The sequence below is a fragment of the Danio rerio genome, chromosome 18 (genome assembly GCF_052040795.2).
Source record: "Danio rerio strain M-AB ecotype USA chromosome 18, GRCz13ab, whole genome shotgun sequence".
NCBI classification, from domain to species: domain Eukaryota; kingdom Metazoa; phylum Chordata; class Actinopteri; order Cypriniformes; family Danionidae; genus Danio; species Danio rerio.
Window position 1 is genome coordinate 5,724,154 of NC_141038.1, and position 16,639 is coordinate 5,740,792.

The 16,639-nt window shown below is 33.7% G+C and overlaps 1 protein-coding gene across 1 annotated transcript in view; it reads left to right on the forward strand.

The window, feature by feature from the left end:
- Positions 1-1,576: 1,576 nt before the first annotated feature.
- Positions 1,577-16,639, forward strand: part of si (sucrase-isomaltase) — a 135,362-nt gene continuing 120,299 nt past the window's right edge. The window contains exons 1-6 of the mRNA XM_087292769.1: positions 1,577-1,659; positions 5,567-5,690; positions 10,254-10,345; positions 10,426-10,546; positions 13,031-13,140; positions 13,234-13,385. Coding sequence (XP_087148895.1) covers positions 5,567-5,690; positions 10,254-10,345; positions 10,426-10,546; positions 13,031-13,140; positions 13,234-13,385 — 599 coding nt within the window. The 5' untranslated portion in view covers positions 1,577-1,659. The remainder of the gene's footprint in view (positions 1,660-5,566; positions 5,691-10,253; positions 10,346-10,425; positions 10,547-13,030; positions 13,141-13,233; positions 13,386-16,639) is intronic.

Below are 16,639 nucleotides of genomic sequence, written 5' to 3' on the forward strand. Positions count from 1 at the left end.
TATGTCCATTCATCCATCCATCCTTCCATCCATCCATCCATCCATCCATCCATCCATCCATCCATCCATCCATCCATCCGTCCATCCATCCATCCATCCATCTATCCATCCATCCATCCATCCATCCATCAGCCAAATATTCCTGCCTTATACTCTTGTTGCCTGTTTATCCATCATCCATCAACCCGTGCATCCATCCATCCATCCATCAATCAATCCATCCATCCATCCATCCATCTTTGGCCATATCTTCCTGTCTTTTCATTTTGTTGCCTGTTTATATGTCCATTTATCCATCCATCCATCCATCCATCCATCCATCAATCATCCATACATCTGTCCATCCTTCCATCCATCCATCCATCCATCCATCCATCCATCCATCCATCCATCCATCTATCCATCTCTGGCCATATCTTCCTGTCTTTTCATCTTGTTGCCTGTTTATATGTCCATTCATTCATCCATCCATCCATCAATCATCCATCCATCCATCCATCCTATCTTCCTGCTTTTTAATCTTGTTGCTCATCCATCTTTTCATTTGTCCGTCCACCCATCCATCTATCAGCCATATATTTCTGTCTTTTAATCTTGTTGCCTGTTTTCTACATCTGTCCATCCATTGTATATCCAGCTGTATATCCATCCATCGGTCCGTCCGTTTATCCATCGATCCGATAATACATCCATCCTTTTATCCAAACATACATATATCTTTATATCCATCTATATGTATCAATATATCCGTCCATCCATTCATCTCCCCATTTATCTACAAAGCTGTATATCCATCTATCCATACATCCATTCATCCAGCGGCATATCCATTTGTCCGTCCATCCATCCAATGCTTTTCACTCACTTGCATGTATCATTTCTTCTGATGTCAAAGGTCAATCTTCAGTTCATAAAACAATCTCACTTAATAAAGACTCAGAGAGGCCCATAAATGACACATGTAATTGCTTCATTAAAATCTACTTATTAGTCTGTGAATAATTTCGCATCTCTAATCTCTCATTCAACACGTCACAGAAAGCAAATCACACATTTCCAGCTTAAATCCCACCGTCTCATGAAACCCGTCTTGTCTAATTGCCTCTTTGAAACATTTTGAACGAGTTCATGCAACATTTTTGGAACGAAACAATGTCTTGCAAAATGATTTTGATTCAACACAGACTTCCTGCAAGAGCTCACTCATTTGACAGCTAAATTCAGCATTGGGGATTGAAAAAAAAATGTAATGATAGACATTGCTAGGATAACGTAGATATTAATGTCATTCCGGGTTGATAAGGACATGCATGCATCATAAACAAGGAAGAAATGCTTCGTCATAGTGTGCATGAACAAACATCTGTGTAAGCTGTGCTCTGTGAATGATTCCTGAATGGACATTAAGACGCTTCTCTCTCTGCACACTTCCTCATATCTGCAGTAAGTGACCTTTGGTTAAAACCTATCATGCTGCGTGGTGAAGTTCTGGTTGTAAAACTGTAAAACCCAAACACTCCCACTCAGGGTGTTCATGTTTTTATTGCATAAAACAGATGGTCCAGCTCTGCTCTATCTCAGTGTGCTTCCTTCATCTGCACACACAACTGAAAAGGGAAGGAATTAACAACTGTGAGCTTGCATAAAACAACAGTGAAGGTAGGACTAATGTGTATATATATATTAAATAAATTAATTAAAGGTGATTTTTGTTATTCTGACATGCACTGGACAAGTAAAACTACTTTACATGTATTAGTTTAGTCTAAAGTGCAACTTTACTTTGAGTTTATAGTAGTAAAACATATTTGCTTATTTACTCTTTCTCAAAATAAACATTAACCATCTGCTCCTCTACCAAATGGTTGACCATGTTTTTACTGTTTTAAATAATGACTGTTAAAGTCATTTAAAGAACGACCTTTTTAAATAATGGCTTACACATGGTATTGTTGGTTATAAAAAAAAATCAAGCAAAAATCCTGTTGCACTACTACACTTGATTTTGGTTTTATTGTAAAAAAAATAAATAAATAATAAAAAAACCAAGAAAACGTGTTAAATGAGAATCTGAACTATTGTATGGTATACTTTAAAAAGGGGATATAGTATTCAAATTTTTTATTTTGATTATATGTTCAAGTAAACTGATCTTACACTTAATAATTTCAGATTTTTCATAGTATATTGATTTATTGCCGGTACTTTACCATAAACCGACATATAAACCATTTGGCAGAGGCTGATATTTTAGAAATGATGTGTTGAAAAAAAATGCATTGTGTGTTAACTACCAACATTAGGAATTAAGAAATGCAATCTAAATATTTCTTTCTTGATGGGGTAGTTAAAGGCTTAAGCTGATTAAAGGCTTAAGTTATTAAATTAATCCATGGTCTATAAAAAAATATATATATTTCACCTTAAAAAAGTAAATGTCTTTTTTCTCCTCTCAAACAGAATAAAATTTTTTAATAATTTTAAATTAATTATGTATTTAGTTTAGTCAAAAGTACAACTTTGCTTTGATTTTATAGTAGTAAAAATATTTATTTATTTATTTATCTATTTATTTATTTATTTGTTTATTTATTTATTTATTTATTTATTTATTTATTTATTTATTTATTTATTTATTTGTTTGTTTGTTTGTTTGTTTATTTGCTTGTTTATTTGTTTGTTTGTTTGTTTGTTCTTTCTTTTCCAAAATAAACATTTAAGCTGAAACAAAGTAATTAAATAATTCATGGTCTATAAAATATTTTACCCTTGAGTGAATGTGTTTTTTCCCCTTGAGCAGAATACATTTTTTAATTAATTTTAAATTCATTATGTATTTAGTTTAGTCCAGTACAACTTTACTTTCTTTTTATAATAGTAAAAATATTTATTTATTTAATATTTTTAATTTATTTTTTTTCTTTCTTTCCCAAAATAAAATAAATATTTGAGCTGGAACAAGGGTAATTAAATTATTTCATGGTCAATAAAATATTTTGCCTTTGATAGAATGTCTTTTTTTTCCTCTTGAGCAGAATAAATATTTTTATTAGTTTTAATTCATTATATCTTAAGTTTAGTTAAGTTTAGATAAGTTGGTAGTTCATTCCACTGTGGCGACCCCAGATTGATAAAGGGACTAAGCTAAAAAGAAAATGAATGAATGAATGAATGAATATATATATACATACTGTACAATATATTTAGTTGTTTAGCATACAGGAATGCATGCAAACATTTAATCTTGATAAGTTTTTTTTTTTACACCCGACAAGCTGCGGTGGCAAATGAAAAACAATCAATTTCATTTTGAAGGACTGCAATTAAATCAAGAGCGTTTTATCCATAAGACAAATTATGTGGCTTTTTATTTCTGTCATGTGAATTTGTCCAAATGAATCATCATTATTTAAATACTCTCAAAGTGAAAAAATACCATGATGAATTCCAAGAAAAGACTAAAAATAATTTGGCTGTAATTCTCTTGCTAAAAAAACAACTGGCAGCTGTTACTAATGCAGAATAAAGTTCCTCTTTTTTTTTTTTTTTTTAAATGAAGAAACAAAGTAAAATAATAATGATGAAATACAGAATTCAAAGAAATGATGAGCAGTGTTTCTGACTTTTTACAGTAGTTGCTGTTGATATTGCTGGATGTTCAATTCTTTTAACTCTATCTTGAAGGCAAATGCAGTATAGGGAACAACTAAAACTCTTGATAATGAACAAAAAATGCCAAAATATACAGGCGAAGTCAAAATTTATGTTTAGTTTTTTCAAATATTTCCCAATTTCTGTTCAACGGAGCAAGAAATGTTTTCCACATTATTTCCTATAACATGTTTCTTCTAGAGAAAGTCTTATTTGTTTTATTTCTGCTAGATTAAAAGTACTTTATATTTTTTTAAGCATTTACGGTCAATGTTATTAGCGCCTTTAAGCTATTTCTTTTTCAGTTGTCTACAGAACAAACCACTGTTATACAATGAGTTGCCTACTTACTCTAACTTGCCTAATTAACCTAGTTAGGCCTTTAAATGTCCCTTTAAGCTGAATACTTGTATCTATATCTAGTCAAATAGTGTATACTGTCATCATGGCAAAGATAAAATAAATTAGTTATTAGAAATGAGTTATTAAAAATATTATGTTTAGAAAGGTGTTAAAGTCTGCTTTACATTAAACAGAAATTGGGTTTAAAAAAAAAAAAATATATATATATATATATATTTATATATATATATGTATATATATATATATATATATATATATATATATATATATATATATATATATATATATATATATATATGTATATATATATATATATATATATATATATATATATATATATATATATATATATATATATATATATATATATATATATATATATATATATATGTATATATATATATGTGTATATACATATATATGTGTATATATATATATATATATATATATATATATATATATATATATATATATATATATATATATATGTATATATATATATGTATATATATATATATATATATATATATATATATATATATATATATATATATATATATATATATATATATATGTATATATATATATGTATATATATATATATATATATATATATATATATATATATATATATATATATATATATATATATATATATATATATATATACACACACACATACATACATAACAGGAGGCTGTTAATACAGAGGGGTCATTATTTATATGTACTCCTGTATACATTTCTGGAGAGCACAAAATATTTCCCAGGAGGTAAGTTTTTTTTGCAGATTTTATTTTCGCTAGTCCACCAGAGGCCGCTGTGTACACTTTTTCAGATCTCAGATTTCTTTCAGGAGTGCCATTCACGCCTGCTGTTCTCGCGTAATTCCCCTGTCGACTGACTAACAGACTGACTGACACCTCCACCCACCACCTTCCCTAAACCCAACCAATAGTGTTTTCAAAAACACAGATTAACATAACCCACCCATTTCCCTAAACTTAACAGGTAGCGTTTTCAGAAGCGATCCAGACAGGAAAAAGCCCTCACGGCCACCTAATTTTTTACCACATTTTCAGATTTTACCACATTCCCACCCTGTTATTTACTTGTTTATTTTATTTTTTGGCTTTTGTTTTGTCTGACCTTCTTTCTGGAAACATTCTTTGCCGGACTTGAAGCCTGTCATGGCAGTCAACTCCTGTCTGTGTCTCAAGTCCACCGACGTATGCGGTGAGCCACTGGGCAAACTGGTAGCATTAGTAAAGCCATCCACATGTAGGTTAAGCGGTCAGCTGGTAGCGCAATAAGAAACAGAAGCTGTCAGCAATGACATACCGCCCTGTAGCATTCGTTTTAAAAACAAAATGCAGCAAGATGCAGCTCTGGCTTCATAATTCGTGCTCTCCAAAAAAGTATAGGGGGTGCTTTTCTCAATAAGTCTGTGTTGTTGACACATGTGTTGTGTAAGAGGTGCGGGAAGATGAATTATAGCAAGCTTATGGTTGTTTACTTAGTGTGTGTGTGTGTGTGTGTGTGTTTTGATCAGATGGGCAAGCGGCGGTTCTCAGGGTTGGAGGTGACCCTGATGGTGCTGTTTGCTTTGGCGCTGGTGGTCGCTGTCGCATTAATCGTTGTACTGGCCACTGGGGAACCAGGGACGATCAGAGAAGGTAAGTGATGATTAATACCATAAATATCATGGCATTACTCACTCATGCAGTGACACAAACAAGCATGTATCAAATATTAAGCAACAAAAAGACATTTGGTTCTAAAAAAAGAACAATTGGTAATACTAATTGGCTATTTCTAGTTACTTTAATTACTTTAATTGTTATTTAATTACTGATTGATATTTTATTGCTTAGGAGTTTTTATTGAATCAAATTCTAATGTTTTGAAATAATAGAAATTGAAGGAATAGAATGGAATAAAGGGGGTTAATAGCATCATCTGCTGAAATATAAACTATTGACATCATTTTAAATGTATGTGTACAGCAAATAAAATAGATCATAAAACACTCCATGTTAAAAATTTACCAAAGGTCCTGCAGAGGTAATGGCGCACACGTGCAGTTGTGAAATATTGTGCAAAATGGTTTTTATTAAATACAAAAGTATTCTTAAAAATAGATGTTTTCATTAGAATGCAAAAATAAAATGGGCATCAAATATATTTTGTTTTTATTTATTATATTTAAAATAAATATATATTTTTTTACAAATATAATATTTTTATTTATTTATTTATTTATTTTTCTATTTGTATTTTGTTTTATTATTATTATTTCATTTATTATAATTTTTTAAATTTTAAATTTGTATTTTTATTATCTCAGATTTTTATATCTGTATCTCATCATAAAACATTATAATATTTTGTAAAAATTAATAATTAACTTTCCTTACAGGCTGGCAATTAGAAGGTTAAAATAATTATATATACACACACACACATATATATATATATATATATATATATATATATATATATATATATATATATATATATATATAACACACACACACACACACACACACACACACACACACACATATATATATATATATATATATATATATATATATATATATATATATATATATATATATATATATATATATATATATAAATATATTTATAAATATATTTATTTATAAATTGGATATTAATGTATTTAAAGAGTACTATAATAGATTTAGTTTTAAATTAAAATGTATGGGGAAAGAATAAAAAAGAAGGAAACTTAGATCAATAAAACGATCTAAAAACATCAAATTTTATAGCAGTTTTTTTTCTTCTATTCTTTGCAGATTAGACTCGTTAATAATTAACACAGATATTAGACACAAGCTACTTCCTTTTAGAAGCATTATTGACAGACAATGAACATTTTGTCCTGTGAAACAGCAGCTTAAAAAAAATTGTTTAATAATGAAATCTGCCATGTCAAGGTAAGCGAGAAATGCAAGTCTTTGATGCTCCAGTAAAGTATGAAAAATTTTGTCCACCCTGATTGTTTTGTGGTAATTTAATTGCTATCAGAATATACATCTTTTCTAAAGAAGATCAATAGCCAAAAAACAACTTTGAGAGAGATCTTGAATCTTAAAGTAGTTTTTTGGCTATTGAAATGCACCAATAGCAATTTTTGTCATCAGTATCGTGTCTTCTTGTGTATTCAAAATTATGTCACTGAAATTTGTGTCCATATAATTATACCACTTTTACATTTTTTTACAATTAGCGTTTAACATTTTGTACTGTGGAACAGCAGCTCTTCAATTAAAAAAAAAAAAAGTTTAATAATGACACAAAACAGCATCTGCCACGTCAAGGACAGCAAGAAATGCAAGTCATTGATGTTCCAGTTTATTATTAAGAATGTGGTTGTTTTGAAGGACACCCAGTAGTAAGAAAAGCAGAGGCAGACTGTAGTGGCATATACGGGGACGAGGACTCAAGCACACACAGACAAGCTTATTATGACAGCTGTCACTCTCTATTTCAATTTACCACCCTGATGTTGGCCGAGTTGTTTAAATTTAAAGGGAACAAATTGAGCCCAGGACGGCTGGTTTGGGTTGAGGGGAGTCTGTATGCTTTTTAGATGACCTTGATTTGGGAGTACAGGGGGCTGATGGATACCAGGTTATAAAAAAGCTGATGTTTTTCTGTAATATTTAAAATATGACTATATGAGATCATATACTGGTCAATCATTGCAGAATAGTATCTATCTGGTTATGTAATATGTATTTTTGAAATATCATAAATTTTATGTTATTGTTGTATGGGAAACATGAAAGTCATGTTATAACAGTTAAAAGTTCGACGGGTCTTAAAAAGTCTTAAAATTTAGTCTTAAATCTAGTGAAATACTTTGTTGTAGGTCTTAAATAATTTTAAACAGGTCTTAATATTTCTTTATTTATGTATAACTACCCAATCCAATAACACCCATATAATTAACAAACAATCCATCTGAATAAAACTGAACTTCTTATTTAAAAATAGCATTTAATTACTTCAATTACAGTAACATTTGCTTAAAACTTCCAGTTTACTGCCGAGGATACTGACCTGACATTTATTTCATTTATTTTTTTATTAATATTGTAGAGTAAAGTAATTGACAGCAATGTTTTGTTCTATTCTTGATAAGGGTTATAGGGTTTGTGAATGGGTATATTTGAAAATTAATATAACAATATTCAAACAAAATTATTATTATTGTTTTAATAATACATGTATTCATTTTTTATATTTTTTGAAAGGGCAACTGAAAATCTTTTCTAACTAGGATATTTGAAATTAACTCCTCAAGTTTCATTCGTAATGGACTTAAAATGTCTTAAAAAGTATTGAATTTAACTTTGTTAAACCTGCAGAAACCCTGGTTAAAAGACAGCAATGTTAAATAAATCAGATATAGAACCTTTCAAGTTAATTAATTTTAAACTCTGTTGTTGTGCGGTTACAAGTATGATTTTATTATTATTATTATAATTATTATAATTATTATAATTATTATTATTATTATTATTATTATTATGTTTTTTTAATTTACTTTTAAACTTTGGAAAATATATTTATTGCAGTGTTTTATATAATTTAATATTTTAATATATTTATTGTAATAAGTTTGCCTTTGCTTTAAATACTGAAAAAATTCTCATAATTCTCATATTTTTCACAGTTTTTAACATTTATAATAATAACAAATTATTTGAAAAGCAACACGGCATATTTTAATGATTTCTGAGGGATAGTGTTACATTACAAGCTAGAGAAATAAGCAAAAAATCAACCTTTGAGTTAAATTAATACATTCAGCCTGATCTCACAAAGAAATTGAACTATTTCAGTGATAATTTGTGCAAATTCCTATAATTAGTGTATGGTAAACATGATATTTAAAAGGAGTTGTGCCCCTAAACGCAACCATCTTTTGGGGATGAACCTCATTGTGCTAAAACATATGAATGATGTTGTACAAATTAGCCACACATTGTTTTGAGTTGCTGTGATATACATTGAATAAATGACTTAAAAAAAAAATGAAATATATATATAAAAAACAACTATATGAAGTTATTTTAAACTTGTATAATAAATAATTGTACCACACTGTAAAAAAAATTGTAACTGCCTAAATTCTTCAGTTGAATCAAATGAATATTTAGAGTCATCTAAACTTACATCTAGTCAAACAGACTAAAAATATTAAGTCAGTTTTACTATTAAATTATGTATTAAATTTAGTTTAAACCTGATTCAAAAATAAGTTAAAGTAACGTAAAAACATTTATTGCCATGACTTTTTGTCATGATTATTTACAGTGTAGTTTACTGCACATTTATTAAGTTAGTGCATCCTTTATGAGCATAATTGTATGTTTTTTCATACATTATTTGTAATATTATAATATATTTCCCCATGCTGTTGTCTAGTAGTACATTAGTATTATTTATAAACTAATTTTGAGAGGAGCATGTGCTTATGATTGATCACAGCGGGTCCTGCATTAGCTAACGCATTATTTACCTCTGAGAAGATTCTTAACTCACCATAACTATAACCAGAGTTTCTTACTACAGTTATCTTGATCTTGAAGAATCCCCCCCTTCCACCCCTACTCCTCCTCCTTTTCCTTTATAGGGCGGCATGGTGGCCCAGTGGTTAGCACTGTTGCCTCACAGCAAGAACGTCACTGGTTCAGGTCTTTAACAGGCCGGTAAACCTTTCTGTGCAGTGTTCACATGTTCTCCGCCTGCTCAGATGGGTTTCTCCCAGGTCCTCTGGTTTCCTTCCCTGCGTCATAAGTAAATTGATTAATCTAAATTTGCACTATAGTCGAGCTCTTAACCAGCAGTGTATCTCTATATAACAATATCTAATTTGTCATTAGCCTTAAATAAGGGGGGACTTTTCAGATTTGCCTAAGCTCAAACTCCCCTCTCGCCCTGCAAATGGGAGGGAGCCCCAGACTCGAGGATCTTATGTGTGAGAACTCAGGGCTCTCACATGGGACAGCATGTCAAACACACTTTATAATCAATCATCAGCTAAGTGTAAACTCTTGAAACAAATAAAAGTAACCTTGTCCAGAGTAAAACTTTGTTTGTTGTTGTTTGGAATTACTTATGAATCTTATAAGTCTTTATCAAAATGTCCATCTGCTAACTGTCCCCAAACTAAATGTTAATATAATGTAAATGTTTTTTAGATTCAGGATCCGATCCAGACATCGTCCCAGAATGTCCTGACATTCCTCTAACAGACAGAGTGGACTGTTTTCCCGACGGCGGTGCATCTCAGGTACACAGCGCTGAACATCTCCTACACTACACACAGACACCCAACATGCTTTTCTGAACATTCCTTGTGTCTCCTTACAGCAAAAATGTTTGGAAAGAGCCTGTTGCTGGAGCCCCCTGGATGAGACCAACGTCCCCTGGTGCTTCTTTTCCAAAAATCACGGCTACACCGCGGACCGCGTAAGCAATCCTGACAGCACACGTGAGTACTGCAACGAGACTTGCTGTAATAAAATAGTATGATGCAGTTTATATCACTGGGCTTCAGATAAGTCTCTCTTGTCATGAGCCAGTTATTCTGAGATTATTTTAATGTTGGCATATCAGATTTCACTAATCAGCAAGGTTAAATCAGCTAACACTCTCTCTTCTTCACTATTTCTGTCACTTTTACATGTGGTGTGAAACACATTCCAGAGCTTTTGGTAGTAAACAAAAGTACATTCATTTGCATAAACATGGCTTGCTGAAGCAGCAGTACTATTACTTATGCTCATGATAAATGTTATGGATGAAATAACCCTTATAAGCTCTTTATGAAATCGTATGTAAATGTTTGTGTTGCGGACATAAATGATCTTGACTGAGGATAGTTTGGAGATAAAATGGTTTTATGGTTTCTCACATACAGTATAGTATATATGAGCAATATCATTACATGAGTAGCAGGGTGATATGGATGTGTATTGGCACTGCTGAGAGGTGTGGGTTGGTTTAGTACACCAGCAGTGTCAATATACAGCCATATTGCACTGCTTTTAGTGTAATATTGTGTTTATAAAACAGTTTAACTGTCTAATAGTGTGTATAAAAAAGTAAATCAAACACAGAGAGTCTCAAATCCTTTTTCTATGAGGAACTACTTTCTTCCGCCATTCATTCACATCTGCAGCTGACATCAGGACAGTAGAAACCGTTGCTACTTTACCAATGTCACTTTAGAGCTAGTATTTGAATGATTCTCTAGCGTAATGTCTATAGTGATGACAAAACAGGTGATTTTGCTCACATTTTAAGATTATAAGGCTGAACGATATCTGGCATGAATATAGGCAGAGTGATCTGTGTCGATCTAATGTCATTTTCCCGCATCTGGTGGAAGAGACGAGAGTTCGTTTGGAGTTCACTGTAATCTGTATTGTGATTGATGATAACTTCTTTATTTTATTATTATAATGAGGAACTAATAATAAGTAAAGATTCTAGGGCTTGATCGTTTTGGTCGCATATGCGCCGGAGATTTTATCTATACATCTTAAACATATATTTGGAAGCATTTGGGGGAGTACATTCATTTTCACTGTTTTCACTGAAAAATCCGCGTGCGTGGATTTAGAAGACATGTATGCAGAATACATCTATGCACGGCACCTAAAAATGCCAAATGCAGCACTCAGAAACAGATTAAAACAGTGCAGTGCTTGCACTGCCGTTGTGGTCTTCTTTTTGGCCCACTGCTCTAACTGAGAGCGAATGATTGGTTAATATGAGCTGTCAATCACTCAGTCAATGCCTTCTACCTTCAGATGACAGGAGCTACAACCACGAAAATGTAAAGCGCTGAAGATGAGAGAATGAAAACAACACTGACAGATTTGGTTTTAGAAAACACCTACAGTTACTAATAATGGCACATCTTAATAGGGATCATGTGCTGAATGTTAATCCACCATTTACACTTGTCCAAGAGTGGATAAAAGACTTACAGGGGCTTCAAGTCAGCTATGAAAATGACAAAAGCCGTTCACTGTAAAGTCTGTGGGACGGGGTTTGCAGTTAACAGCGTTTGCCACTGAATCTACACATTTTAGGCGTGAGAGGTGCTGTATAATCCTTCGTTTAATCCTCACGATGCTGTCAGCCATGCGAGTGGCAGCTACAAGTAACATTTACCACTGCTCATGAAAAGACCGTTATTGCTATTAAGATGACATGCAAATAATAAGTAATATATCAATATAAATGTGGGGCGGGGAGATGGACAGCAATGCCGCCTCAGCATCGTGAAGTTTGTCGGCTATCAGCAACGGGCCATGGCATCATCTATCAGCCCAACCCTACTTAGAGCGTCACTTTCCTGTTTTAAAATGATTTGATCAGGTGTAGTTTGAAATTACTCCAAGAAAACGCTGAGTTTTTCTCCTCTTAACGACATCCTCTTAACGTCTGTTCCCATCTTGCGGCAGATTTTCAACCGTCAATATCTTTGCTCTGCTCAATATGACAAGCTAATGTCATCTCTGAAATTATAAATATTTTAAAATATACACTGTCATTATAAATAAACTAAATTCTCACCCCAAAAAGCCTTAAAAGTACATTATGTTGTCCAACAGCTGCAAAATTAGTCAAACTGTTATGAATCCCTGTTTCGGAACAACTTAATCGATTCACAGGTGTGAAAGCACCCTTATTGTCTTTATATCACCCCAGTTGGACTGTGGACATACTATACCTACACACAGTTCTGTCCAAACAGCTTACAAAAGATGAATTTCATCGTAGGTGCCCTTTAATAATTCGCAGGTAATAAGCCAGTAGTTGATTGAATGAACTGTGACTAAAGTGTTTCCAAGCTGTAGCTTTTTCACTTTAAACTTTTAATAAATGTACAGTACTCTATGGGAAGTACAGTAAAGCTGACAATTCACTAAAATGCCGTGAAAAAATGCTTGTTTTTGTTTAGATATCGAGGCCAAGCTGACAAGAATGAATGCTCCATCTCTGTTTGGAGCTGATATTAAGGATTTGACCTTCCACGGTGAAATGCAGACAGAAAACCGCTTTCGATTTAAGGTCTGTTTACGAACTGACTCAATAGCCACGATGTCATGTATATAATGGGTAAACATGTATATAATGGTGTGCGATGTATTTTTGGTTTACCAGATCACCGATGCAAAGCAAGCCAGGTTTGAAGTTCCTCATGAAAATGTGAAAGCCCCTGCCAACCCTCCCACCGGACCCTTAAAATACAAAGTAGAGATCGTCCAGAAGCCCTTTGGAGTGAAAATCTGGAGAACAACACCAGAAAAACTCCTGTGAGTGCCGAGTTTTTCGTCTCTCTCATTTGCTTTTCAAATGCAGATCATATGTTGACTCTTTGCGTATTGCTAACAATGCAGCACGGAATCATTTCAGAGGGTTTCTTTGACTAAATGAAAAATCACAACAACAGCGAGAAGACTAAAATTAAAGGCATGAAAGAATCCGGAGAGAGAGAAAGAGAGCCTGAAGCAATGCAAACAAGGTTTTTTTTGTAAAGTCTCGACGTCTACATGCTGTGGATGGAAATTGGTTTGTTTCCTTTAGTTGTTGTCTGCCTTTGTGCCCAGGTTTTTTGTTTACTTTGAAAATAGACAGGCAGGTATAAGGTTAGTTATGAGTCTTAGTTCTTACACATTGTATTTGATCTAGGCAGCCTGTATAAGATTCAGATGGTATGATAACATTGGGTAAAACATCCAGCTTTCACTGTATTTTACAGTATTGTGATTACTCCTCTAAAATATGTTCGTTTTAAATGTCTGGGTAAAAAGGAACAACTTTGTTTCCCCATTGAACACAATTTATATTATTTTGGATATCTTCTGTTCTTTGGATACAAAGTAAGACACTTTTCAGGTGTGCGTGTCCCACAACCAGCATTAGCCAACTAAGATTGCACGTTTCGTTGTTACAAGCATAGTTCCATGATTTTCCAAATACATCGCTCCAACAAACATTCGCAAACTGCGTCGCAAACTTTTACGCTTGCAACTACACCTGTATGGCCAACCCAGGCTCATTCTGAAATTGTAGTCCCGGGGACGTTTCTGGAGACCTGGAAGGTACGTATTTTTTAATCCACGAGAGGCCGCTATGTGCGCTTTTTCGTATCTTAATTGTCCAGCCCATATTCATTCTGATACATATAGTAGTCCTGTGGACGTTTCTGGAGACTGCGAATTATGTAGCTGGAGGCACGTATGGCTGCATTTCATTTTTTTATCGAATGCTACGGGGCGGTGTGACACAGATCCTTTTCGCGCTTACTAGCTGACTGCTTACCTCCGTGTCGAGGGCTTTCCCGCCGCAACTAGTTTGTTCTGTTAGCTCGGCGGACTTGAGACACAGAGAGGAGCTGACTGGGTTTGAGTCCGGGGAAGAGCGGTTCCATAAATCAGGTAAGACATTTAAGATGAGAAAAAGCGCACACAGCGGCCTCTCGTGGATTCGCGAAAACAAAAACTGCAAAAATACGTACCTTTTGGGTCTCCAGTAACGTCAACGAGATTACATTTACAGAACGAGCCTGGGTTTCAAATGTCTCTTGCGAGTGCTGTTCTCGCGTAAACCCACCAGAGGCTGCTGTCAAACGATCGTCTGTCTGACTGACTAAATAATTGACTTGGCGACCAGCCAATGGGCTGACCCACCCTCCTCTTTCCTTAAACCCAACCAATTTTAACGATTGACCCACCCACCCACTTAAACCCAACCAACAATTTACACAAGCCGTCCAGAAAAAGAAAACCCCTCGTCTAATTTTCCCACGTTTTTAGATTTGCCTCATTTTCACCCTGTTATGAACTTGTTCGCTTTATTTTTTTGGATTCTGTTTTTGTCTTACCTGATTTCTGAAACTGCTCTTCCCCGGACTCAAACCCGGATTTTTTCGTCTTGGTCAGCTCCTCGCTTTGTCTCAAGTTCGCCGAGCTAACTGGACAAACTGGTTGCGGCGGGAAAGCCCTCCATACGGAGGTAAGCGGTCAGTCGGTAAGCGCGAAAAGGAACGCCGTCATACCGCCCCATAACATTCGCTTAAAAAATGAATTGCAGCCATAGGTACCTCCGGCTACAGAATTCGCCGCCTCCAGAAACGTTCACGTGACTACGTTTTCAGAATGAGCCTGGGTTGTCTATGGCTGTAGTTTCTATTGCCAGTTATCCCCCCTATGCCCTATTCCTTTCGAATGCTCTGACATTTAAACTTGGAATGATAAAAAAAGACATTAATGTCTTGAATTCAAACTGTGTGATGTTCAAAGTAGTCGTGTCATTTATGTCTTCACACTGCATGACTATCTAGGCTAGCATTTCGTCGCTGCTTTGTTTAGACTGTATGATGGATCATAACAGAGTGTTTCACACCGCATGAACCACCAATAACTTTTAAGATATATATTTTTTTAATAGTCTACAGAACAAACCATCATTATACAATAACTTGCCTAAATACATACCCTAACCTGCCTAGTTAACATAGTTAAGCCTTTCAATGTCACTTTAAGCTGTATAGAAGACTTGAAAAAATATCTAGTCAAATATTATTTACTGTCATCAGGGCAAAGATAAAACAAATCAGTTATTAGAGATGAGTTATTAAAACTATTATGTTAAGAAATGTGTTGAAAAAATCTTTCCGTTAAACAGAAATTGAGGAAAAAATAAACAGGGGGCTAATAATTCAGGGGGGCTAATAATTCTGACTTCAACTGTATTGAAGTTTTGCTGTCGCCTCACGGCAAGAAGGTCGCTAGATTGAGCCTCGGCTGGTCAGTTGGTGTTTCTGTCTGGAGTTTACATGTTCTCCCCGCGTTCACGTGGGTTTCCTCCTTGTGCTCCGGTTTCCCCCACAGTCCAAAGACATGCGGTAAAGGTGAATTGGGTAGGCTGAATTGTCTGTAGTGTATGAGTGTGAATGAGTGCTTATGGATGTTTCCCAGAGATGGGTTGCAGCTGGAAGGGCATCCGCTCTGTAAAACATGTGCTGGATAAGTTGGCGGTTCATTCCGCTGTGGCGACTCAAGATTAATAAAGGGACCAAGCTGAAAAGAAAGTGAATGAATAATTATTGTGATAAGTGCTCTACAAATTAAATTGAATTAGTTTGAAAAGTGCTTCTGCACAGTATATTAAAAGAATTGCGTAAACATCAGTATTTCCCTTTACATGACTATTGCCACATTGTCTGTGTTGCAAAACCACACTCATCTTTTATCTCCTGACATTTATGACTTAAAACACTTATAAGAATTGTGTTAATCATAGGAACGCATGGCTCACATTGAGGTTTCAGCAAGTATTGATATTTCATAAAGACTTTACGTGTCCAATATTCTAATCTTATCTGCTGTGATGTTATTTTTAAAACTCAAAGCAGAGCTTCTGATAAAGAGGTGCTTGAGTCAAGCAAACTATTTGTGGCTATCAGTTTTGCTCTGGAGAGTAATCAAAATAATGATCCATTAGTTATTGTTAGTTTAAGTTAATGGAGTTACTTACATGAACAAACAATGAACAATACAGTATT